The 26,957-nt window shown below is 46.1% G+C and overlaps 1 protein-coding gene across 1 annotated transcript; it reads left to right on the top strand.

Moving 5' to 3' along the window:
- Positions 1 to 127: 127 nt before the first annotated feature.
- Positions 128 to 25,058, top strand: CHD1L (chromodomain helicase DNA binding protein 1 like; the record flags this gene model as incomplete). Its single annotated transcript, XM_084279487.1, has 23 exons — positions 128 to 224; positions 1,607 to 1,719; positions 2,498 to 2,604; positions 3,792 to 3,906; positions 4,985 to 5,016; positions 7,245 to 7,326; positions 8,568 to 8,730; positions 9,030 to 9,185; positions 10,434 to 10,526; positions 10,968 to 11,064; positions 12,435 to 12,508; positions 13,614 to 13,724; positions 15,202 to 15,316; positions 15,768 to 15,921; positions 17,019 to 17,184; positions 18,403 to 18,548; positions 18,925 to 19,088; positions 20,437 to 20,645; positions 22,522 to 22,620; positions 23,395 to 23,465; positions 23,735 to 23,849; positions 24,088 to 24,196; positions 24,874 to 25,058. The coding sequence occupies 23 exons, from the start codon at positions 128 to 130 to the stop codon at positions 24,944 to 24,946; spliced, it is 2,661 nt and encodes an 886-aa protein (XP_084135613.1). The 3' UTR covers positions 24,947 to 25,058.
- Between the last annotated feature and the right edge of the window lie 1,899 nt (positions 25,059 to 26,957).

Genomic DNA, 26,957 nt, shown 5'->3' with positions numbered 1-26,957 from the left:
CTGGACCTCGCCCCGCCTGTGTGCCCGCCCCGCCCGCGCACCGAGAGCGCCTGCGTCCCGCCCGGAGCCGGGGGGTGGCGGGAGTGAGGCTGTTGCTGCCGCTGGCTGACCGGCTGGATCTCCCGCCATGTCCCGCTTCTTCCAGGCGCTTCGCCGCGCCGCCAATGCCCGGACAAGTGGTCTGGGCGTGGAGGAGACGGACATTTACCGCTGGGGTCTGACAGGTCATCGGGGGCCGTGAAAGGGAGGACAGGGCCCTGTCCCTTGCAGGCGGCGGCAGCGTGGCGGTAGCGCGCGTTGGGCTTAGGTGGCTGTGAGAGGGGAGTGGGATGGCTGAGAGGGGAGTGGGATGGCTGAGAGGGGAGTGGGATGGCTGAGAGGCTGAGGCTCTTCTTCCTCTTTCTCCCTCCTTCTTATTCTTTTTCCCTGACCCGCTGTGGGCAGAGAGCACCGGATCGCCCTGCGGCTGCCTAGTGCTGTGCGATTCTAGTCGTGTGGGCCCTGTGTTAACAACCCCCAGGCATGGAATAAATCAAGGTGTCTCCGGGACCTGTCAAAGCGGGCTGCAGCAGCGGCAGAGAGCGGTGGTGCTGCCGTGCAAGCTCCTGGCAGACCGTCCCCAGCTGCTTCAGTCACAGGCTCCTGGGCTTTGCAGTTGGGTGGGTGGTTAGGCCGGGGACTTGGCTGCCCAGGCCCAGCTTTTATCGCACAGCCTTAAAACACCTCAGTGCTTCGGCAGCAGATGAACGTTCTGTTCATCGGCCTTGGAGTGGGTTGGTGATGAGCATGACAGCTTTAAAGTGCTTTCCGCCGCCTGAAGGGTCAGTATTACCAGGGAGTGCCCGGGCTACCCATCCTGCCTGCGCGTTTTCCTGAGCCGTGGGGAGCCCTTATTTCAATCCGTGCATTCCTGCAGGCTGTGAGTTGCTTCACGCTCTCAGCATGCACCCGTGCCCGCAGAGGAGAGGGTGGCAATGGCGCAATGCTCCTCACCCTACGCACAGCGCTGGAATCCGAGTGCAAGGAAGGATCTTGAGAACCCCTGCCCGGCTTGTTTTGTGCTTGTTTTGACATACCGTGCTCCGTAGTAGTAATGGTGGTAGTAGCTGCAGTGACCTACGCTTGAGGTCTGCCCTAGCTTAGGGAAGTTGGAAAGCATCTTTGTTGAGTAATGGTTATTGTACAACGGAGTGTTCAGGCGTTTCTGATAGCCTAAAGCCTGTCCTTGGATGTGGGACTTACATATCTGAGAAAGTGGCTGGAGCTGAAAATCAAGCTGGGTTTTAGGAATGCAAAGTAGCGACTTAATTGTCAGGTTAGGTTCCTTGTACAGGCCTTTGTAATGACTTGGGGCATTTTTGTGCCTACGAGTTCCTGTACATTTGTATAAATGTATCCTGTACGTTGTCTAGTTTAATGGATTTGCTGTAATACTGGGGTGTCTGCTCTCCAGCAGGAGAAACCAGCTTCTGCTGAAAACTGATGTGCTCTGCCTGCAAGGGAAGGTCTGGTTGTGCAGGACCTGTTTCTGGTGGCTTCCAGGTGTAACTGTGTATGGTGTGTATTGGATAACTATGTAAATGTAACAAATTGCTTTTATTCACAGGCATTAAACTTCGTCCCTATCAAATAGAAGGTGTAAACTGGCTGGTGCAGTGCTTCAACATCCAGCATGGCTGTATCCTGGGTGATGAGATGGGTCTTGGGAAGACTTGTCAGGTGTGTTGTTATCTTCTTCTGGAAAACAATCTTGGCCTAATTTAGCCCAATGTTTCTGCAGAATGAAAAAAAAATCACCCTAATGACTGGTCAGTTAAACATTCCCATCCCGAAGACCATACTCAAAAGGGACATCTCAATGTTTCTTTTGTTCTTTAATCACTTTAAAGCTACTGTTAGGTCCTGAGTGATGCCCCAGACAGGATTCAGAGCTCTGTAAAAAGATGAACAGTCCTTTCACACAAACATCTGAATGTGTAATTCATAGTGCAGAGAGTTGATTTGTAGCCAGTATGGAGAGAGTGATGTCATTTTGATGCACCTGCAGCACGATGATTTTGGGGTTTTATCAACACATGGATTAAAATTTACAGATGTAAATTTTTTTTTAGTGCAGCTTGTGTTTTTTTGGTAAATTTTTTAATGGGTTCCAGTTTTGTTGGAAAATGACTGTGCTTTGGTTCAGCTGGTGGTATTTAATGGGTCTTAAATAACAAATTGGTAGTTTTAAAAAGTGATGCATGACAGGTTTTCTTTTTGGTGACTGTAGAAAAAGGCCTTTGGAAAGGGGCTCCAGATGCCAAGGCCATGTTTTGGAATCTAAACTTTTTTGTCACTGATGGTGTATCTTACTTGGCATTGTCTTAGCTCCGCTGTGTGCTAGAGAACCTGTGAGAGCCCACTAAGAAGCTCAAGAAGGAGATTGTTTATGTTGGTTCAGGCTATTTGTTTTAACTCTTTTCTTACTATTAAAAAAAATGTTTTCCTTGCCTTCTAGACTATTTCTCTACTTCTGTATTTGACAAAAAAAATTACAAACAAAGAGAGATTTCTGATACTTTGTCCTCTGTCCATTCTGAGCAACTGGAAGGAGGAACTGGAGAGGTAAGTTTCAGCAGTTTTCCACCTCTTCATATTCCTGCACAGCAAATTACAGGGGTTCTCTTCAAATGGACTCAGTCCAACAGTTTTCTTCCTGTCAAAAGGGAAAAGAAAAAAGTAAAAAGGGAAGCTACCAAAACAACAAATCAACATAAACACCACTTGCAGTTGTCACATAGACTTTACAATGCCATGATATACATCAATTCATCCAGCTTAAAGTATTGGCTGGCTTTCAGCCTTAGTGCCCCCACTAGCTCCTTTCTTATTATTGACTTTTAACCCTCCATGCTCAGCCTCTCTTAGGCAAAATCTGCTGAAGCCAGGATTCTGTATGATGAAAGGTAAGACCCAAGTTGAATAGTGTCTTTCATGGCATGCTCACATATGCATGCAAAATACATTACATCTGTGCATGCAGCCCATCTTCACTGGGGTGCAGTGGCTGTGCTGTTGGCACATTTGCTGTGCCCAGAATGTGTACATTTTTAACCTGGGAACCCAAAGATTCCTTTCAAGAGGGAGGGCAGAAAGTTAAAGAAGAGAGCAGAAGTCCATCTGTGTGGCTGTCAGGTGGTGCTGTCTCTAAGCATCTGAAGTCATCCAGGTTACATTCCAGAGTGAGCTGCCCTGATTTGGACAGACTTGTACTTGGAATAGTTGTGGGGGGGAAGTGCATCCCTTCATGGATCAGCATTGAAAAGCTATCCAGAAGGAACATTAGGCAGGTATCAGTGGTAGGATTAAATGAGGAGGAATTTTATGGTCCAAACTCTTCTGTCCTGGAACTGGTTTTATCTGGTTTTTGACTAAGAGGATAGATTTTTGAGACTCTGTCCAATTCTTTGGTCCCAACTGGGCAAACTGTATTTATTCACCTGCTTCTCATGAGCTTTTCCAGTTCAGAATAGCGGATGGGCCATGAAACATGGACTTTGAGACCTAGGACAACACGGTTTATTTGGGACTTGTACAAACCAGAACCAGCAGCTAAGATGCAGATTAATGAGGAGGGGGTTAGATTTAAATGCTGAGATCCAGCCACATTTCATGGGAAGGTGGGGTGTTCAGATAGGAGGTTCTCATTATCTGTGCAGTAGCTGTGTTTGACATTGGGATCCAGGGTCATAAACACAAGAAAGACTTAGCTTGGCTGACTGGTTTTTGCTTTGCCTTTCTTCCAACAACAGGTTTGCTCCAGGTCTTTCCTTTGTGACCTACACAGGCAACAAGGAGGAGCGACACAAACTGCAGCAGAACTTGAAAGAGCAACCTCACTTCCATGTGCTTTTGACAACATATGAGGTACTTGATGTCTTTGCCACTTGAAAAGAGGGCTCAAGTTTTTCCGTGCCTTTTCCATTCCTCTGTACCACACAGCTCATGCTTTGTCCTCTGTGCTCATCTCTAAACGTCCTCGGTGATTTTCTACTCTATAACTCATTTCACCAACTCATCTAAGTGGTTGCAGGTTTTGGGTCCCCAAGATAGTCTACTTTAACTCCAACTTTACTGCATAGTTGTATCACCTTGAGTAAAGAAAACAGACACGTGTCCATCCTTAATTAATGCTAAATTATATCTGCATTGTCTTTGTATGGTGCCTTACAGACCCTTGGCAGTCAGCATTTAATAAAGTGTACATGTCTGTGATGCTCATTAAGATTCTCTTAATCACACCATGCAAGAACACTTAGAAAGAGTTTCCCTTCTTGTGCCCTCTTTGGCATGCCCTCCTCAGACAAAGCTCTTGTTCCTGGACTGGTGAGGTTCCTGTTGCAATTGATAGGGCTGAGTCTGATCAGAGTTCTCCTGAGAAGGTCCTGTCCTGCTCCAAATGGAACCAACCAAAAGAGGATTCCTTCCTTGAGGGTTCCTGCTTTGGACTTTTGCTTAGTTATCTGGAGAGGGAAAAAGCCCTTATTTTTCCCTTAGGAGTCAGTGCCACTCAGGTGTTACTTCACGTCAGCACTTCGATTATAACACTCTCTTAACAAACACATCAACTTGAAAATAGATGAAAAGCACCTCTCACAGCTCCTTTGATTTTGTTGGGGTTTTTACCCCTTCGCCCCTTTGCTATCCCTCTCGTCGAGCATCTTTACGGTCTCTTCCTACTGGGAGCTGTGTGACCTATACTGACTGTTCTGAACCTAAATCTATTTCCATGTTGCACAAGCAGGGATAGGTGCAATGATAACCCTGAATGTGAGTAATGGAGGTGCCCATACTGAATTAAGTCCAAGAAAGGGATCAACTCTATCGAGATACTCGCTTGGCTAGGATTTTTCTTGTCTCTGTTGCTTTTTGACAATCAAATTTGTTGCTTTTTAAGGATTTTGTACTCACATTATAAATGACAGTTCATTTCTTTTCATTACAGATTTGTCTGAAAGATTCAGCATTTTTAAAATTGTGAGTCTGGCTTTAACTTTTTTCAAATTAAATCAATTCTGCATGTCTACCAGTGATTTCTAAAGTCTATGCTTGTATGTGTGTGAGGTCCTATGCATGTTTCACAAGACCCAAGGTTGTACTTTGCTTGTAATTAGCGCTTTGCCTTTACTAACTTTAAGTGAAGAATCTTCAGTGCCAGCAAACATGTACATGACTTCCCCCAAGGACAGTTTTCAAGCCAGTTAACTCAACATAGTATGATACATAGCGGCTTATAGCACTACACTAAATAGCAGTCCAGAAGATTCATATTTAGAGCAGAGGTGATCTTCAGAAGCTTCAGATTATAAAAATTATTAGATGTAAAATTTGTATTAGATGTAAAATTTGTATTAGATGTAAAATTTGCTGCAGTTGACCTGCATTATACATGGTGATCATGTGCTAATACGATATCATAATGTATATATCATAATGGATATGGTATATATATATATCATAATGGATATATATCATAATGGATATAATACCATATCCTAATGGTATTCCATCATATGCTGATACAGTTATTGCCTCCTGCCACCAGTCAGAACTGTGGAAGGTTTATGGAGCATTGTGCTTTATAGCAAGACTGATGATACAGCTGCAGTTCAGCCTGTAGGAAGCACTGTCATCGCGACGCAGGATGTTACGGAAACATATGCTTAAAATGGGCAGGAATTCTTGTATTTTTCAGTAATTGTGTCAATGCCTTGTGACAGCAGTAAGGTGCTGTGACAAATGCTGGGGGCAGCTGGATAGCATGAATGGCTCAGGGGCTCCCACTGACACAACTTTGGATCTCCCAGAACTAGTCGGGCCCACTGTGGGCGCGCTGTTGTCCTTCTGCAAAGCACCTGCCCTTGGCCACTGGTGGGAACAGCAGGTTGTGCTGGATGAAGGCATCGTGGTAGAAGCCAGGCCTTTATGAAAGGTAGCCATGGCCCTACTGTCCTTACAGTTTCATATCGTGTCTTGCACTGATGTGTATGATTCTGCTCATTTTACAGCTTAGCCTTGGGACGTGGTACCCAGGGAGAGCAAGTAACTAGTCCTAGTATCACAGAAATGTCAGCTCCATTTCCTACCTCTGAGGCTAGCACCTGACCTCAAAGCCATGTCACGCAAGGGCAGTTTTTTTGCCCTTGGGTATTCCTTCTGAAAAAAAGGTGGCTGATAATCATTTGTAGGTCATCCTCATGTGTAGGAGCACTTGGAGCACTTTGTAAAGGTAGATCAGAGTCTTCAGATGTCTCAACACCACCACTACTTACAAACAGCATAGCAAAAATGAGTTGAGAAAGAGCCCTGTTCTGTTGTAATGTGGAGAAATTCAGTTGCTGAGCCTGTGGGCATCTCACTGTCCTGGCAGTGGAGACCTGCTCTTAAATTACAAAGAGGGGAATCAAGGGACACAGAAGAGCTGTGAGGAGAATGTAGATCCCTGTGATTCCAGCCCTTGGTTCCACTGGGAAAAGAAGTGTGTGGGTAAGGAAAGCTGGAGGCTCATGCTTTCTCTCCCAGCAGCCAGACTTGGTTGTGTGGAAATCACACTGTGATGTGAGAGTTGAAACCCTGGTGGTAAGCAGGCAGAAACACTGAGGGCTGAAAAGACCTGGAGTTTGTATTAAGCCTAGTGCATCTACTAGGTGACCAGTGATTCCGCAGCCTACTAGATGACACACTACATAAAGCTGTATTGAGCCCAGAACAAGCTGAAGCTTCTGCCTTGGGTGATTTGTAGAAGGCTTGTAATCACTCTGCCACCACAATCTGATCATAGTTGTTAGGTTTTTGCAAAGGTGCAAGGGCCTAGTTTCACACCTCTCTCGTTCTAAACCGTAGACCTCCCTGAATATTTGTCTAACTTACACTGATGGGGGTGGAGAGAGAAGCAGCAGATTCAAGTTAATTTACTTAGTTTTATTTTCAGAAAAAAAAACAAAAACCCATCCAGAAGCTGTGTTGGCTTTTGAAAACCAGTACTTGTGAATTCCTCCCAGCCTGCTTGCGATGTTTGCATGTGGTTCATGGAGTGGCACCACCTCAAGTTCAGCCGAGAGGATCCAATACTTACTTTGGTCTTTTTATACTAGCAGGATACTACAGCAGTGTACTTGCTTTCCCCTGACTGAACCATTTCCCTAACAATTGTTTGCGTAACAACAAATTGTTTTCCCCTAACTGAAGATGCTGGGTTTTTTCAGCTTTACTTGGGCTGCCTTGGTTGTAGATGAAGCTCACAGACTGAAAAACCAAAGTTCTCTGCTTCACAAAACGCTTTCTGAGGTAAAACAATTCATTTTTTACTGTCTAAAGCCTTTTTTCTCTTCAGTACAGCATACACATTCTCTGTTCCTCTGAATATTAAGCTCTGGGCCACAACCAGTTGTCATCAGAGTTGGTGAATAGGTTCCTGTATTTAGTGGCAGACAGATAAAAGCCCATCTTGTTGGCTTTGCATGGAGGTGGGCAGTATTTGGAGCTTATCTCTCATTCTGACTCATATTTGGGCTTGACACATTGGAGCAATTTGAGAGTCTGGAAAATGTAAAGCAGCCAGACACAGGGCTGAGCCACAGCTGTGCCACTGAAGCAGTAGAAGTCTGGCTGATCTAAGACAGTATCAAGCGACAAGAGGCTATCTCCAGCTCTGCAAGGGTGAAGGGGCCCTTGCCTAGTTCATGGGCCCTGAAGTCATGAACTGTTGTCTTCCATTGTGCCATTTAATGTAGCCACCCTTTTTTCATTTAAAATAATACAATTGCTGCAGTTTCCAAAGCACCCTGCCAAAGTACACCAAAGGTGTGAGTGAAGGCTGTGCTTCTTGCCATGGCAGTGAAACGAGGGCATTAGTTCTGGCCTGGCATCAGCAACTGTAACTACTGCACCTTGAAAAATAATTTTTTTCTATTAAATTCCTGCAAGTCTTGCATTCTGAACATACTGTCTATGGCTCCTGTGTTGCAGGGGCTTTGGTTGGAGTCACAAAGAAGTAGGCATGATTTACCTTAGCTCTCCTCCTAGCGCAGTTTCTGTTACCAAAGTTGAGAGGAGACCTGTATTCCCTGGGTCTCTTTGCAAGCATTAGTGTAGGCAGTTTGGATTGGATAATGTGGCTGGTTGTCAGTTAGCCAGCAAGTAGGAATGGAAGAGTCTTTGGCAGTTTAATTTCTTTGCCCTATTCCAACAGCATTTTCCAGTCACCTCTCATTACCTAACACTAAGTATGCAGTACTGAACCATAAAGTGCCTGGGTCTGAGAATTTCAGTGGTGTTGCTTTTGCACTTTGTTCTTATTCTGCTTATACTGTCTTCCCTGCATTGGCGTCATCCTGGTCAGACTGGCGGAGCTGTTTGACTGTCTTATGTTGGATGGTTTTGGCAGATACTCACAGCGTCCTGTGGGCTGTTCTGTGCCAACTGTCCTCTTTAAGTTAAGCTTAAGAGTGGCATGGGTGCAGTTGTATAGTAAGGAACTTTTAATTAAAGGTATTTTCTCCTGATCGTTTTGTTGCTGGTTCTTTCAGTTCTCAGTAGGCTTCACCCTGCTACTCACAGGCACTCCAATCCAGAACAGCCTCCAGGAACTGTACTCCTTACTCAGCCTTATTGAGCCTGACATCTTTCCTAGGGAGCAAGTGAAAGAGTTTGTGGAGTATTACCAAGAGATTGAAAAGGACAGTGAGCCAGGTCAGTAATAAACAACATTGTACTTCAATCACAACCAGCTGTTATCTTGACTAGGAAACCATTGTGTTTTGTCCTCTTTATTGGCTTGCTTCTAATGCTGACTAGCTCTAAAAATAGCCACTAAAAGCAATGATAACTTAATGTAGCTCATAAGTATTTCAGGTATGCAGCTATGTTTTGGTTTCTCTGTAAAACTGGGCTTGAATCGCTTCACATGGTTCTTTATACATTGATTTTGAAAGTAGAGTTGTGAAGGTACTGCATAAAATTTCCTCTTTATTTTCCTTGCCCCTGCATAGCCAAAGAGCTGCACAATCTCCTGCAGCCATTTCTGCTTCGAAGAGTCAAATCTGAGGTGGCTGCAGAGCTCCCAAAGAAGGTGGAAGTGGTTCTGTACCATGGAATGTCAGCTCTGCAGAGGAAGTACTACAAGGCCATTTTGATGAAAGATCTGGGTAACTGAGGGTTTTGAATCCTATTCAGTTAATTTTAAAACCAAAATTAATTCCTTTTGTGAATCTGTTGTAGTGAAGCAAAAAGATACTTTGGCCTGCAGAACAGGCATAAAACAAATGGGCCCAGTTCAGTGCTTTGGGCTGCCTGATCTGTGGTTTTAGTTTGTGATAAAACAAGAGAGATACAGCTCGAGCGCGGAGTTGTTGCGGAGCTAGGGAAGGTCAGCTTCAGGATGCTGCTTTGGGGCAGCCTGTGACTAAAAACACTTACCAGGAGGTCAGCCTGCCCCATCACACCTCGTTGTGGTCAGACAAAGGGGCGATACGAGACGTTTTGGGTCTGTGGATCTCTGCAAATGCTTCCAGTAGCATCACAGAGGCCATGGAGCAAATGTAAACCTACTGGACGTAGATGCATGTTTGGAAAGGAAACCACAGAGCCACACAGACAGGGCAGCCACAGACACTGTTATAGCTGTCTTCTTGGCACTTCCCATATGACCTGTAACGAAGCATCCTGGTGCATGGGAAAGTATTTGCTTCTTCTCCCTGAATCCCATCTGTGCCTACCACATCACATCGCTTGCCAGTGCCTGTGTGTGTTGTAGGGAAGGTCAAACTGGGATGGTGGGGGTGGGTAGAGACCCTTTGTTCTGCTAGGGCTAGGACTTCACATGAACATCACCAGGCCCTCTGAACCTTCTTCTAAAGTCAGCGTATGTCCACATGTTTTCTGTTTCTCCTCACAAAAATGCAAACCCTTCTTAACTTTCTGGTTCCCCAGAAGATCTTGACTGTACTGTATTGCCTTTTTGTTTTTTTTTGGTTGGAAAATTAAAATTAACTATTTTGGATGCTTTCTAGACCTATAATTCACTCATAAAAATGACAGTGACTCCAAGGAGTCCAGAAAGTTCCAAGGAGTTTGACAATGCAAAGTAGTTTTCTTCAGGGCCTAATCTCTAAAGGCTTATCTGAAAAAATGTGAGGAAGGTTTTATTTGGTCCATGAAAACAGATGTATTAGTCTTGTGGTGGGAAATTCAAATGCAGGTGTGATATACAGAGAAACTCCCATGCCGAAGCACTGCAGAGCAGTGCTCAGTACCCAAGCGTTCCCAGTCACACCCGCTGATGGACCAAGGGCTTTCTTAGGAGGGTGGTTGGACTAGATGATCTGGGAGGTCTTTTCCAGCCTTAATGATTCTGTGGTTCGTGCTCAGTGCCCTTTCTGTACTCTTTGTTCCAGATGCATTTGAAAGTGAAACAGGAAGGAAGGCTACACTTCAGAACGTCCTAATTCAGCTTCGGAAGTGTGTTGCCCACCCGTACCTCTTCAATGGTGAGAGAGCACTGGGCTCTGACTTGAAATAGAAAGAAAAGGTTTCTTGATTTACAGAGTGGGCTTCTGTTATTGCTTGGCAGCCTTACACTGAGAAGCAGCACGCCGTAAACAACGTTGTACTTGAATCAATAGCAGCTGTGAGTTGGAGACCAGTTCCAACAGCTGACAGTTCATCAATAATGAGGAATAAACTGGGGGGGTGTGAAGTCAGTTTCTTACTGCAGCTCTCCACTTGTGCGTCTTCTCTCACCTAAACTACGAAATCACAGTGCTTCTTGAACTCCTGAGGGTGTTCTTTAGAGGCAGAGGAGGGCCATCACTTCTCAAGCAAGCAGTGTGGGAGTATGCTTGGCAATAGTTGGCAGTGCAGGCACACTGAGGTTGACCACGCAGGTTGCATAGTATTGGGTCTGCTTTTAAAACTCCTTTGTGTTCCAGGTGTGGAGCCAGAACCCTTTGAGATTGGAGACCATATTGTTGAAGCCAGTGGCAAGATGTGTTTGTTGGACAAACTCCTTTCGTTCCTATACGCAGGGTATGTTATCTTGGGGTGAGGAGCGTAGGGTGGGGTTGACATAGCCACAGACTGAGCAGGTATTCCTCACAGTGCAAGCACTGCCCTATTTATTGCATGTTACTGACTACCTGAAAGAAGTCTTTTCAGTATAAGGAGCAGCTCTAATGCAGATGGTAGAGGAACCTCACAGATTTTTGTGGCTTCCCTTTAACATTTTTCAAAACATTTAACTTTCTCACCTGTTCTCATATTTGGGAACCTGGGGGAATAACCATCTGACAGGGTATTCAGCATATCTGGTTTGTGGGTTTCCTTAGAGTAGCTTCCCATGTATCAGTTGAGTTCCTTTGTGCTACCATGCCTGTGTGAGCCTGGAAGGAAGAATACACAGCAAATGTGAGAAAGAAATTTGACTGGACCAAAATGCAAGAATAAGCTGAAACTTCAGCTTTGGGAATGACATTCAGAACTCCTTGTGTTGACCTCTGGTGACTTCAGAACCTGGAACCCAAGGATGTGGGGTATTTTATCTCCAGGTCTTAGAGGGGAGGCAAGTCAAACTGTGGTTTGCACTCTTGTGCAGCCTGTGAGGCAGCGCCTCCTGCGTGATACAAATTCTACCTTCTCTCTTAATTGGGCTGTGATTTCCCTTTGGCTGCTTCCAAAGGACAGAGCTTCAGCAGACCTTAGGAAGTTCTGATGTGGTTCTGCTGTATAGCACCTTGTGACCAGTCCCTCTCCCTCAAATGTCTTTGCCACAGGACCAGCCCTGTGCAGATTCTGAACTTGAGAATGCCTGTATTCTCTACAGGAAAGTATGATTTAAACGGTGAGCTGTCTGGGGCCTAGAGCTGGGAGAAGGGTTGATTTCTCACTTACACAGGGTTGGAGGCAGAGATTGGTCTTTGAGGGTCATTTGCTATAGGTCCACTGCCACAGAGATGCTGATACTACATTTTCCCAGCATTTAAGATGCTTTGTACTGTGTGATTCAGGTACAGTCTGATGTGGCAGGTCATGTGGTGAGGAAGACCTCATGATGTAAGTTGAAGCTGAGGATCCTTTTAGACAGATTCCTTTGGATCACCTCCAGGCTGCATCCAGCCAGCAACAGAGCTGTGCCAGAGCCCTGTTAGCTCTCTGTGACTCCATACTCTAGGCATGAGAACTGGTGATGATAGATGAAGCTGACTGCATTTGGATGTGGGACTGAAAAACATGGTGAGGGAATGGGCCACGACTCCGAGGCTTGGTGTAGAGAGGTGGGGAGGCTTTGCTATGTCGCAGTGACTAACAGTGACTACTTAAGCTATTGTAACCCCTCTACCATTCTGAGAAATGCTGTCACAGTATGTTCAGGCTTATGGGGTCTCATGTTCTTCTTCCAGTGGCCACCGTGTCTTGCTCTTTTCTCAGATGACTCAACTGCTTGATATCCTACAAGACTACATGGACGATAGAGGTATGCTTTGCACGCTTTGGCAACAGAGAGCTTACTCAAATCATCCCTGCCATGTATTATTCCTCTGATTTTGATTGATCTGCCTTGGCTGGAGAAGAGACTGTGATAAGGATTTATTGCTTCTTAGTAGATAGAAACCATATTCTTGCAGTGGTGCTGTAAGTTGGAGGGTCTTGAGTTCAGCTCTTTGCTGTGTTACCACTTGCCTAAAATGAGCTGGCATGTGCTGTTCTTAATGTTGTTCTTAAAAAGTTGTTCTTGAAAGTAGTTTCAGCTTTGGTTCCTTGATGAAATGGAGCTAACAGATGGCAAGGCAGCAGTGTTTCATTATATACCTGTGTTCAATTATGTACCTGAGTCCTGAAGTAACTGCACTGAAGGCAGTAAGTTTGCTGTAGATTCAGTTTGTCCATCATGGAACACAAATTGAACCACATTCATACCAGGAAATTAATTTTTGATTAAAGCAGTTGTTGGCAGCGGGGCCCTAGCATGTCAGTGAGGGCAGGTTGGATCAGTCTGGTTTTGGCAAGGTTAGCTAAGTGTTCTCAGGACAGTTTCTTTTGTTTCAGTCCACATGGCTCCGTGCCTACTTAGGATTTCCCCATGAAAGAGGCTTTTGTTTGGTGGTTTTGGTTTTGGAGAACTAATGTGCAGGATAAAGCCAAATGTAGGGCTTGCTCCCATGCTGCTTGCTCACAGGAAAGCACACACTGAAGGCTGTGGGAGTTTGCATAAGGGGAATCCAATGGTTGTTGGCCCCTTTTGTGGGGCCATCAGCCAGCACGGTGTAGCCTGAACTGGAGCTGTGTGCAGAGCTGCTTTCACTTTGGCTCTGAATTTCCCTGTTGTGCACCCAGGCAGTAAATTAAAGGCTAAGAGCCTCTATTTCAGACACAGCTAAATGGAAGTCAAGGTCACCACTACAGTTTATACGAGTTTTAACTGGGAAAGAATGAAGGAGTTGAGGGCAATAAAATGGGAATCAAGGCGGGGGGATTTAGCATAGAAAGGTTCAGGACAGCGATGGGACAACAGAGAACGAGGTGGGAGGGTAAGAGCATGGGCAGAATTTCAGAAACAGACTTGCTGCTTGTTTGAAAAGGCTACAGCTACGAGCGGCTGGACGGTTCTGTCAGGGGGGAAGAGAGACACCTTGCCATCAAGAACTTCAGTAAACAGCCCGTCTTTGTCTTCCTGCTGAGCACCAGAGCAGGTGAGTAAGGAGAGGAGCGACAAACAGCCCATCCTAGTTCTGCACTCTTCTTTTGCTCTCTCTGTCAGGAAGCTCTGAGTCCTGCAGAGCCTTTTCATGTGGGGGATTTTTGAGGGAGACAAGACACATCCTGAACCTGGGTCTCTCAGCTAGGACATCTGGTTTCTGTGCTGTCCCTTCAGCAGCTGATGCCAAGATACTTTTCATATTGCAGCCACTCGAGTTACCTTTTTTTATTCCAAGCCCCATAACGCCTATCCCTGTGCCAGGTTGAGCTTAAGAAATTTATTTCTGCAAGCTCTAGACCATAGGGGGGAACAGACTTCCTTCAAGTAAGTTGGTGGACTTGCTTCCCAAGTTTGCTGAACATGGACACACTCTGTAGCTGGCAGACTGACTCAAATGAGAGCCTTTTGCCATCCTGAGACTGCAAGGATCTCCACGGAACTGCCACCTGAGCTTCTTTCAAACCACTCTCTATTCCAGCAAGCGCAGAGGCAGGCTTCTGATGGTCTCCAGAGAAGGGATCCACACTGCTGGATCTCAGGCATCAAATAAGTCTTCCTTTGGGCTTCTGGTCAGACTTTGTGGATGGGCCTGGCCCCAATGATACTGCAGTGCGTGGAGGGGAGTGTTTGGAGAGACTGAAGAGGAGTGTGTCATGTTGATGGTAGGAATTAGTGATGAACTCTTCCTGTCTGTGTCAGACAGAGTTTGTTTTTTTACTCCACATTGCTGCATCCAGCCAAAGCACCTTGTATTCACCTGGGAACAGGTGTGCTAACAGTATTTCCATCGCTGTCATGTTATGGACAGAGATTTTTCAGGTGCATGACTGTCACCACTTGCAGGCATGTCCTGATTACAGTGAAGAGGTGCTTGGGATGAGCTGGAAGAAATGTGAGGCAGCAGCCTTCCCCTCTTTAACTGCAGTATGTAGACACAATGGTGGGTATTAAAAATAATCCATAATTAACTGCATTTTTTCCCTTTCTTTCCATGAGAGCCCAAATCCTAACCTCAAAGATTTTAAGTCTTATAAATACTAAGGCTCTGGTTATTGTATAGTTTGTCCTGGTGTCTTCCTCTGTTTGACCAGCATATTTACTGCTTGTTTCTGTGCTGCAGCCAAGTCATGACTTGAGCAGTCTCTTGCGGCCTCAGCAAAGCCAGTCCTTGCAAAGCCAGGCCTTCATGCCAGCTAAGGAGTGTGTCTGTGTTCATCAGTCTTGACAACCCCTTTGCATTGGTTCACTTGCACCCTGCCTAGAGTGCACGGTGCTGCTCGTTTTGGGGCTGTTAGGGGAACAAAGAAGTGCAGAAGTTGGAAGGCTTACTGATGTGGGGCTGAGAGATGGAATAAATTGGATACAGTTGGTCAGATCTGACACAGCCTTGCACAGCATAAATTCCCCTGCTGCTCCTTTACTTTCTGCTGGTGACATGCTTTGTAACCTCCTTCTCCCTTTGTTCCTAGGTGGAGTTGGCATGAACCTGACAGCAGCCGACACCGTTATTTTTACCGACAGCGATTTTAACCCACAGAACGACTTGCAAGCAATAGCACGAGCTCACCGGATTGGGCAGCACAAGTGAGAAGTGTTGCTGGTTCTGGTTTGGGTGCTGCCTCTCTGGGTCTCTCAGTTTTGTTTTCCCTGTCTGTAGGTAATGGAGGCTTAAAGGACAAGAGGTTAAAGATCAGAGGAAGAGAGCAGAGAGGATTTTGTCTTTGTTTTTCTGTTGTGGCCTCATGCAACAGTCATGTCCTTGTTATGTGTGTCTAGGGTGGAAGCATTGTAGATTTGGAGGAGGAGAGGGAGTTGGGAGCTTTGCTTGCGCTTCTGCAGTGAGCGTTGCTCCTGTGTCACGAGCGACTGTATCAGCGTTACATGTCTGCTGATTATTCCTGTTGAATTTGTTCACGCCTTATTTTCCCTGCCAAAGGAGTGGGAGAGGGGGGGATAGTGCTCTGTGGGGGGAAACAGCTTTAGTGCACCTCAAAAAAAAAAGGAAAATAGTAAGAATTCTCTTGAACTTTTCCAGGCCTGTGAAAATCATCCGCTTGATCGGGCGAGATACCGTGGAAGAAATAATCCACCGAAGAGCCGCTTCCAAGCTCCGGCTGACCAATGCCGTTGTAGAAGGGGGTCAGTTTGCTCTGGGAGCACCCAAGCCCCAGGGGGCAGCAGACTTACAGGTAAAAGAGAGCTCTGTCTTCAGTTTTGACTCCAGTAACATCTTTAGAAATGTCCCGGAGTGGTTCCTTATTTATGCCTGATACTAACCTAGCCAAACCCTCGGGTTTTGGGGGAGATGTGCACTGATGCGTCAGCTTTTTCATGCCTTGGGAACCAGAACAACATCCCAGGGCCAGGCAATATCTGATGTTTGAAGACAGTTTATACAATTTTGAGGTACATCTATTGTTGAAAAAGGGTGTGTTTTCTTGGAGAAGAGGGGAAGACAGAACCTCTCCTCATTTTACTTGTTTATTTTTAATTATAACAGGTCTAAAGTGGAAGCTGACTCATTGTTTCTAGAACTTATCTGTCTCCAGTACTTTTCTCTCACAAACAGAGCTGATGATAAGTATTTAGTTAGCTTTTGGTTGCTAGTTTGAAACTCGGTCGGTCAGCCTTCTGTTGACCTCTTGGCAAATGCAGTGTCTCGGGAGTCAGGGCATGATTTATAATTCTGACCTGAAAGCTGAGGTTTTTGCTGAGAACTTGGTTTGAAAACTTCAAGCAAAGTGACATTGAGGGAATGTATCCCCTGTGAGCAGCTAAACCTGGGAGATGTTTGGAACTAGCATATCCTTTGCCCCACTGCCTTTCCTCCCCACCCCATCAACATGTATCTCAGCAATTAGAGATTCCATGGGAGAAGTGGAACTGAGCCCATAGGAAATTCCATGCTGATATTTTTCTCCCTATGGACTTTTGTGGTATTTAAGCTGTTGTTTTAAAGGAGATGGGGGAAGAAACAAGCCTTTCTGGCTATGAAGAAAGCTGCTTGAATGAAGTCAGTACAGTGCTGTTTTGTCATTTAGCCCTGAAGTAAAATAACTGTTCAAGTCTGTCTTAGTTACATGTGAGGCAGGTATGTTGTAGGGGTGGGTCCCATCAGGTATTGGGAGAACTGTAAGTGTCAAAGTGTAAGTATTTTGACAGATAACATTAAGGATTAGATTTTTCCACTTGTGCATCCTTTGTATTTAAGCCTGAGAAGCTCAAGACACTGTTTTTAGCATGGAATTAGGATATAATACTGGACTTCCCCTTCTCTTCGTTAAAGCTGAGTGAAATCTTGAAATTTGGCTTGGATAAGTTGCTGTCCTCTGAGGGGAGTACTATACAGGATGTGGACCTCGGAAATATCCTTGGAGAAACAAAAGGAGGGAATTGGGTAATGGATTTTGTGCTGCCACAGTCAGAAGAGAATGAAGAGGATGATACAGAGAGTAAGTGAAGAATCTAAATACTTATGAAATGCATGACACTGAGGTGCTCTTAGAGGTGGCTTCCCAGGCAGGGGTTGTGTTTTTCAGGCAACAAGGAAAGTGGATTTTAATTGAATGAAATGGATTTTGTTTGTGAGCTGTCCACAAACTTTACTTCTGAGCCTTTACTGGGCTTTTTCTTCTTTTTTGTGTCCTTACTTGCCTATTTGTAAGATAATGGTAACAATACTTGCCTGGCTTGGGGGCTGAATTCCTTCATATGCTTCAAAGATTTTGAGACATCAGGTGAAATTCCTGAGAAAAGGGGAAATACTCAAATCACAGGTGCTGTTTTCCCCACAGAGAACCATTAAGATAGATCTACAGGCTTAGAGATACGACAGTAACTTGAGAAAGACTCTATAGCAGGTGTTGTGTGTTTATCTCCAAAGTACTGTTGGCATTAAAATCACAATTAAACTTACCTTGATAAAACACTAAAATGAGAGTAAGACATGTGGAGTATAAACAACTAGACAAAACCTACTCTGTCTTCAGTGCTCCAACCTTCCATTCCAAATGTCACACAGGTGTGGTTGGCTTTTCATAGTCCCATACTGTGTAAGTCCCAAGGATGCTTCCCCTCTTCTGGCATCATGGTGAGAGAGACCAAACTTGTGTTTTGCCTGCACAGTAGCACTTAGATACAGATCTGTGAGTGAGCAGAAGTGTGGCCCTGAGGGGTTGGTGTTGCCTGTCCTGCAGCGGCTGCCAGGAACAAGTGATTATTTGCGGAGAGCTAGCAGAGAGTAGCATTTTCTGTTCATAGCTTAAAGAGGAGCAACGGTGCCACACTGTGTGATGATAGTTACTGGGAAAACAGTTTAACTGATGAGCAGTAACTCTCAGCTGCCTGAGCTCTGTGGTTGTATTTTGTTTGGGAGATGAGAATCAGAAGTTTGCTGTCCCGTTGCAAGCGTTGCCTGCAACTCGAGAGCAAAGCTCAGGGGATTCGCTGCTGTCAGAGGTGGAACAACCAAAGGGAAACAGCAATGGAGCCACAACTTAAAACAGTTAACTGACCAAAGTAGGAAGAAAGGGTTTTGCCAGTATCAATCACTTGAATGAAAAGCTTTTGCCTAAGGAAGCAAATCTTGATTCTCTTGTTTCTACGTGATGCTGACGCTGGTCTTGCAAAAAACGTTCTTTTTTACACTTTTAAACTTATTTCTTTTTAAGATCACATGTACGTGTACGAAGGCAAAGATTATTCAAAAGAACCCAGCAGAGAAGACAAAAAAGCATATGATCAGCTGCTGGATCTTCAGAAAGCCTTATCTGAAGAGGCACAGACGGAAGGGAGAGCTCTCCGGAACAAAGCAAACGTAAGGCAAAAGACATGGCAAGGTACACGATGCTTTGTCATTTGCTTGTGGAAAACGAAGCTGACAGTTTTCTCTCTTAATCTACATCTTGCAGAAGGCATGTTAGAATATTTAGATGTCAGTGTAATAAAGTTGACTCTTGAATCGGAGAGCCTGGTGATTCAGCAACTCTGATAACAGATTAGAGATCTGATGGACCAGGAACTCATAGAAACTTAGGTCACAAACCCACATACTATGTGACAGTTGGGCTCAAATCATTAAGACCTGTGGACAAGCAGACAAATGGGAAAGGAGCATAGGTTAAGGCGGGCACCAGACATGGCTTTAAGATGAAAAGTTTGTTTCCGTGATACATCTGTCTTTCTTTCTCCAGACCCTTCTCACAGGCCTCTGGGAACAGTCAACCAGGAGGAAGCACTTGCTGAGTGCAGAGGAGCTGGAGGCTAGGAGGAAGAAGCGCCAAGAAGCAGCAGCAAAGAGAGCAAGGCTCATGGAAGAAAAGAAGGCGGCAAAAGCAGAGGCAGAACACAAGAAAAAGTATGGCATGTTCTGTGTCTGCTGCTTGTAAGCTGATGTCTGTTATGCTGTACTCTGGAAATATGTCTGACAAAAACAAGGTGTGCTCTGTATCTACTCTGGCAGGTGTTGCTGAGGATGAGGAGGGGAGAAATGGCTGCAGGCCACCCTTATGAGAGAGTTCAATTCATACATCAGGATGGGGTTGTTTGTGTGTTCTCAAATTGCATAACGTAGGGATGTGGAGGTGGCAAAATGGCTTGAGCCCCTAGCAAGGTGTCGTGGTTTCACCCCGGCTGAGAGCCGAGATCCACGCAGCTGCCTGCTCCTTAAAGGAAAAGAGCAGGTTAAAGGGAAGGGGGGGGGGGTGTGAGAAGTAAGGGAAGGGAAAAAGGAAGAGGAAGGGGCAAATAACCCCAAAATCAAGAAATTAAGAGGCCCGTGGGTTGGGATAAGGATAGTTTACTAAGATAACAGAAAGATACAATGTAACAATACTAACAGGACTTCAAAGCAAAAATATATGAAGCTGTTGATACACAAGGCAGTTTCTCACCAAACCACACAACTCAGGCCGTGCCACCCAGAGCCGTCCCAGAACCCGACTGTCCCCCAAGAACCGCGCGTCCCGGACCCGCCCCCGGCCTTCCTCCCGTCAGCCCCCGATATCCTGGGCAGGACGTAACTGGCATGGAATACTCTCTTTGGCCAGTTGGGTCACCTGTCCTGGCTTCGCCCCTCCTTTCTCATGAAGAGCTGAGAAAGTCCTTGACTGTCTGACAGCAACTAGAAACATCAGGGTGTTATCAGCACTACTCCCATTTTACTCTCAAACACAGCATTCATCCGCTGTTACAAATGAAATTAACTCCATCCTGACCAAAACCAGGACACAAGGCTTCCTTTCCCCTGACTGCGCTGCCTGACTTCATGTTTAATTTAAATCATAGAGAGCAGCCTGAATAAGAACCCCATATCTGAATGTACAGTGAGCTTTTGGGAGAAGCTTTCCAAAATGTTACAGTGTCCCCTCTGTATTGGTCTGACATCTGTGACTCTCTGGCATGCATCTTAACTTTCTCCTCTGTGTTTCCTACATGTTTTTCCTTGTCACCACTCTTAAGTAGCTCCTTGCCCTTTGTCATATGCTCACTTCTTTCATGGCTGCAATTGGTTCTCTCACTGGCATGTGGCTTTTAATATCACAGATAATAACTGTGGTAAACTTCGTTCCACTCCGAAATAGGGGAGGGGAGCTGAGGTAATACAGGTCCTGATCTCCTGTGTTTCACAGCAGTGACATGAACCAAGGTGCGTGCTTCCCATCTTTGGTTTCCATTGAACATCATCTTCTCTTGTTTTGTTTCAGGGTGGCCTGGTGGGAGGAAAATCATTATACATCTACCTGCCTTCCTTCAGAAGACAGTGACTCTGAGGAGGAGTTTGAGGGGGATGAGGCTGGGCTGAATGGGGATTTAGATTACAACGATATGGACCTGAACTATATCAAGTATATCATGGGAGATGTCACCCACCCCAAAGCAGAAGAAGAGGATGCCATCATTGTCCACTGCTTAGGTAGGACTTAAAACAGCAGGAATGTTGTTGGGTGAGGTGGGCAAGGGGGCTGAATTGTCCCTACTGTCTCAGTAGTTTCTAATTCCCATCCAGACTGAAATAATTTGTATTTGAGTCTGACTTAATCTTGAGCGGTGTGGAGGCGATACATGCAGCACAGTACCCACACAGGTACTACCTAGGTATACAGAGGTCTTTCATGCCCATTCTGGATTTATGGGTGACCCCCTTGAAAGGTGTCTCTGTGGCTTGAAATTTTATGTCTGTGGCCAAGTGGATATAGTTCCTACTGAGAACGGTGCCTTTTGTCCATCCTGTGCAAGCTGTAGGGATTGAACTGGAATACTGAAAATCGCTTCCAGAGGCTGAGGTCAGAGGTTCCCTATCTCAGTGCTCATCTGAAACTGAGAAACTGGCTTCTCATGGCTTGGATGAGCATATGCTTTGCTGGGCAAAAAACTGGCTGGTGGCCAGGTCCAAAGAGTTGTGGTGAATGGGGTTAAATCCAGTTGGCGACCAGTCACGAGTGGTTCGGTACTGGGGCCAGTTCCCTTCATTATCTTTCTTAGTGATCTGGTTGAGGGGATCGAGTGCACCCTCAGTCAGCTTGCAGAGGACACCAAGTTGGGCAGGAGTGTTGATGTGCTTGAGGGTGGGAAGGCTCTATAGAGGGGTCTGGACAGGCTGGATCAATGAATGGGCTGGGGCCAATTGTACAAGGTTCAACAAGGCCAAATGCCAGGTGCTGTGCTTGGGTCACAGCAACCCCGTGCAACACTACAGGCTTGGGGAGGGGTGGCTGGAAAGCTGCCCAGCAGAGAGGACCTTGGGGTGTTGGTCAACAGCCAGACGAATATGAGTCAGCAGGTGCCCAGGTGGCCAGAAAGGCCTACAGCACCCTGGCCTGTATCAGGAACAGTGTGGCCAGCAGGACTAGGGAAGTGATCGTCCCACTGTGCTCAGCACTGGTGAGGCTGCACCTCGAGTGCTGTGTTCAGTTTTGGGACCCTCACTTATCAGAAAGACATTGAGGTGCTGGAGCCTGTCCAAAAAAGGGCAGCAAAGCTGGTGAAGCGTCTAGAGCACAGATCCTGTGAGGATCAGCTGAGGGAACTGGGGTTGTTCAGCCTGTAGAAAAGGAGGCTGAGGGGAGACCTTGTCGCTCTCTACAGCTCCCTGAAAGGAGGTTGTAGCCAGGTGGGTTTGAGTCTCTTGTCCCAAGTAACAAGTGATAGGACAAGAGGAAACAGCCTCAAGTGGCACCAGGGAAGGCTTATATTGAGTGTTAGGAGAAATGTCTTCACTGAAAGGGTTGTCAAGCCCTGGAACAGGCTGCCAAGGGGAGTGGTTGAGTCACCATCCCTGGAGGTGTTTAAAAGACTTGTAGATGTGGTGCTTAGGGGCAGGGTTTAGTGGTGGACTTGCCAGTGCTAGGTTAATGATTGGACTTAATGGTCTTAAGGATCTTTTCCAACCCAAATGATTCTATGATTCTGTCTCTCAACACTGATGTTACAGAGCCTGTAGGTTAGTCTCCTAGTTTAAGGACTTCTGTAAAACACTAAAGCTGATGGAGGGAAATTCATATTACAGGTTTCTTCCCGTGTGGGAGCTGCCCTTCAACCAGGGCTCTAGCAGAACATTATAATCTGCTCTGGTTTATGTTAAACTCAGCATGAAACCTCATGTTTGAAGTAGAAATGCCAACTAGAAATGCCATCTAGTTGTGGGAAGCCCGGGGCACCAGTCTTGGACACATATTAGGTGCGTGCTCTGTGCACTGATACGGTCTCTCTGAGGGTACTGACAGGTTTGTATACTGACAGGTTTCCAGCCTCACTTGCTAAAAGGAGTTTAACTTGTCATTTCACTCCAGATGACTCCGGCCGCTGGGGAAGGGGTGGTTTATTTACAGCTCTGGAGGCTCGCTCTGATCAGCCAAGGAAAATATATGAGATGGCAGGAAAGATGAAAGGTAAGAGATTAAAACATGACCTGAGGCCAAGATACTCGAAAGAGCTTAAATCCCACTAATGTTGCAGTAGTGAGGTGCCTGGATACCTTGATAATTGTGTGGGTTTTACTTCTTTCTCTAGATATGTGCATCTCTAGCCATGAAAGTAATAATACAGTGGGTGCTTTGACTTGACTTGTTTGGAGTGTGAGAACTGTGCATTGGTCATTCTGATCGGCGCTGCAAGTCAGGGAGTAGGGGGGGGCGAGGAAAAAACCCAAAACCCAACCTGAACATGTTTGTTATTCACAGGGTGTTTTTACCTGTATAAGACAGAGCACTGCATTTTCTGTCAGAGTGCTTTTAAGAAGGGTGAAAGCTACCCCAGGTAGTACTCAGTTGATCCTTCAGTTCCCTTCAAGCACAGCTCTCCCAAGCATGTAGCTGTTTCGAGCTACCTGCAGCTGGAGGGGATGCACATCTTGCTGTAAGGTGGACCTGTTGTTTTTCCTAATTTTCTGGGAGGTGCTTTCTTCTTATTCCAGTGTCTCTTTTTCCACTTGTGGTATTTCAGTGGGATGTGTTTGTGCCTGTGTCCCTCGGGAGTAATGTCTGTCTTGCTTCCATGGGCAGAGTCTGACTCTGCTGAAATCATCATGAGGAGATTAAGAAAGCTGGGGAGAATAATACAGAATGTGACAGTGAAATCACAGCTGCATTGACTGCCTGTCGACTCTTCAGGGCTGATTTTTTTTTTGTTTGTTTGTTATTGTTCTGTTCTTGTTTTCTGGACAGACCTGGAATTAGGAGGAACCCTGCTATTCCCCATTGATGATAAACAATCCAGGAAAAAAGGACAAGACTTGGTGAGAATGAGAAGCTCATTTTTGTGTTGTTGCTCTGTCCACATGTTTCTGAAGCTGCATGAAATGAATGTTGTGCCTTTTTCCCAGTGATAATGGCACTGGATACTGAACTAGGCTAAGTTTGCAGTTAAACATTAGAGAAATGGAGATTCTTCCTTTTTTTTTTTTTCCTGATTAAAATTAATAGTAATGCAGTTCTCCAGCAGCTATCACTGTCTCTCAGCTCTGTATATGGACTGCATTTCAATTTTGGGGTGTTTTCTCCTTAGTTGGCCCTGGTTGTAGCTCAGCACCGAGATCGGTCTAACAACTTGTCTGGCATTAAGCTGTCTGCTTTGGAAAAGGGCCTGAAGAAGATTTATTTAGCAGCCAAGAAAAGGAATGGTAAGTGTGCTGGGGAACAGTGATCCCTTACGTGCGTGGTTGCCCCCAAAGATGATGGCCAATTTCTACCCTTCCTGTACTGTTGTTTTCTGAAGTAAGAGCGAGGTCTCCATGGCAGCTACATTGTGGTCCAAGAGCTTTCCTTTGTTCTTGTTGGGCAGCTCCAAGTCCTTACCTAGATTGCCTTTATATGTGTATTTTGCCCTAAAGAGCCTGCACTCTGTTCCCTCCTCCTCAGCATCAGTGCATCTTCCACGCATTGGGTATGCAACAAAAGGTTTCAACTGGTACGGTACCGAGCGGCTCATCCGAAAATACCTGGCAACACGGGGTATCCCCACTCTTATGTATCCTTCTGGAGTGTGTTTAATTTGGTTCACAATCTAGTACTGAGTTGAACCCCTAAATCCCTTTGCAAACGCAGAGCACAGAAGCAAGGCAAGGCACGGATGCCACAGCCCAGCTAAAACCTTGGTTTCTCTGACTTGTGTGTCATCCAGGCACTCATTCCACAGCGGGGCCCGTGATAATGACAGATGAGTGTGATTGAGTATGACCTGTCAGAATTTGTTGGAGCTAGATGCTTGTCTTCTGTTGACAGCCATCGACTTACCTGTATGTGGGGAAAATGACTGGAATGTCGGAGTAACGGAAGTGACTCAGAGAGTAGCGAAAGTGAGAGTGTGAAAAAAACATTGCATTATTCCAAGCAAGTGATAATCTGCTCCCTTGTCTGAACATGGTGAAGTTGGTGTCTGTTAGGACAGGCTTTCCTAATAAAACAACTCAATTGCTTTCACTTTCCAGGAAAGGAAGCAGAGGGTTTACAAGGAGGCTCTGGTTTTTGTTCTCTTCTCTAGGAACAAGCATTTGCTATACTGCCACTGTCAGCAGTTCTGTGAAACTGAGATCCTCAGAGACAGTGGTATTCAGAGAATTCTGTCTCCTTCCTTGGTGAATCTCTTAGTGGACATGTCTGGCATTCCTTCACACTTGACAGCGTTTCCTTGACACTTCTTATTAGATACTACTTCCCTAGGAATAAAGGCTCTTCCTCTGCTTCACAACCATCTGCAGTGTCAGTCTCGAAGCCATGAAGACGCAGTAATTTCATCGAGAAACCTGTGCAAAAAGCCAGGGATCTTTTCAGCATCCTGCAGGCAGTCTGTGTGCATCCACTTCAGAAACACAACTTACACAGCTGTCATTTGCCCCTGCGTGTCTCTGCCTTTCCTCATCTGGGCCAGAACATTTACATATCAGTGGCTGTGGAGAGGAATGAGACTGCTTCAGAGTTCAAAGAGGCTTTGGACAAGGATGTTTGCTCAATCCCAGACCTGTTTTGCAGATGGAAAATTAAACTTTTACTGATCCCTTGCATCAAGTTATTGCTAGGGCTTGGAATATGGCATTGTTTGGCCATATTCCCCCTCCTTTCCTCTCCCCCCACCCCCCCTCCTTCAAATGTTCTCTTTTGTCTCACTGTACCACTTTTAGATCAGCTTTTTAGCAGTTACCAGGGACTCTGTACGTGCCCACAGGGACGTCTTGGTGCAGGGAGGGGGGGGAGGCAAGCTGTCTGCATGAACACCACCACATGACAACCCCAAAGCATAAACTGTTTATACTGTCCCAGTTCCCCAGAAGTCCATTTGACTTGCCTTTGTTCAGATATAAAGTTTGGCCACATAATCACGTACTTACGATCAAGCAAAATCCTGACAAGTGTTCTGGGCAAGGGCGTGCGAGTCAGCCAAAGCTTGAGACTGGATTTATGAACGACACCTTTCCTTCTCCCAGAGCTGCTTTTTCATTACACAGTTCTTTGCTGCGGCTTTTGGGCAAAGCCAGTTCCTTACTTAATGTCCAAAAAGCTGTGTGAAAGGTTCCATGACCCTCTGATTCACTCTAATTAAAAACCAAGGCAGAGTTTTTGATGTTGGCATTACTCTATTGCACAGAACTTTCCTGGGGTGGTTTTTTTGCATTGTTGGCACTGTTGGTTTGGCATATTTTTTATGAGGGTTTTTTTTTTTTTTTTTAGGGCAGCTAGAGACTCTGAGGTGCCAAGCTTAATTCAGTTTAAAGTTCAGCTTCCGATGGGAAATGGCCCGAGAAGCAGGGGAGAGGATGTCTGCGAATACCTCCCTGCCAGCACGCCTCCGGGTGCCGCGTTGGCGCTGCCTCTCTAGCACCGCCTGGTCCCTTCATAACTGCAGGGCCTGACTCTGACCGGCTCCTCACCCTGCCTGCTGCACGGCCGGGAGGCTTTCCCGAGTTGGAGGCTTTGCCATGCCCTCACTAGAAAACCCCGGGTGCTCCCTTGCCCCTTTTGACCCTGGGGGAGCTGAGGTAAGCCAGCGCGGCCCTAGCGCCGCTGCGTGGGTACCGCCTTTCTTGCGGCTGCTCACGGGAACAGCCCCTTGTCTGGGCGTGCGGGATCAGAGTCTGGCTGTGAAGACTCTCTGGGGCGAAAGGTGGTGGGTAGGTGCCCGTTACCTTGTTTCCCCCCGGCGCTGCTGACTGGCGCTCATCCAGCGGGCCGGCTGGTGGCACTGTTCATCAGCGGCAGCAGCGCCCGCTGCTCTGCGCACTCCTTCCCCCGAGCAGGGCAGCGCTCTCCGGCCTGGAAAAATGCTGCCTCTTCGTCGGAATTAAAGCCCGATTATGCTTTTCCATATGCCAGCTTGACAGAACATATAATTTCAGTCTGCAGACTCGAGGCTCTGTTCCTCCACCTGTTCTTGTCCTGTATATTTACTGCCCTTCCTTGAGAGGTTTCATTTCCAAGTGATCTGGTGTATGCAGTCCTGGTCTTCAGCTTCACACACACCTATGGCCAAACCCCAGCCCATCTACGGTTTCTCTGGTCACTGTGCAGTTACACACAGACAGGATTTTGACTTGTGACAGAGCCCCCCATAGCAGGTTCAGGTAGTGTGTCTACCACTGCTAGGTATTGCTATTTGAGGCCTCATGCTGTCCTTTGTTTCTACAAGAAGATGGGGCTGTGCCTCTGTCCCGTGCCCCCCACCCTGCTATACCTCTGAGTAGAGTTAGAAAGGAGAGGAGGGGATGGCATTATGCCTGTTGATGTCCCTTACCCTC

Source organism: Gallinula chloropus, assembly GCF_964237585.1.
Source record: "Gallinula chloropus genome assembly, chromosome: 1".
Lineage (NCBI taxonomy): Eukaryota > Metazoa > Chordata > Aves > Gruiformes > Rallidae > Gallinula > Gallinula chloropus.
Note: the sequence above shows the minus strand (reverse complement) of the source record. Positions and strands in the feature narration are given on the sequence as shown.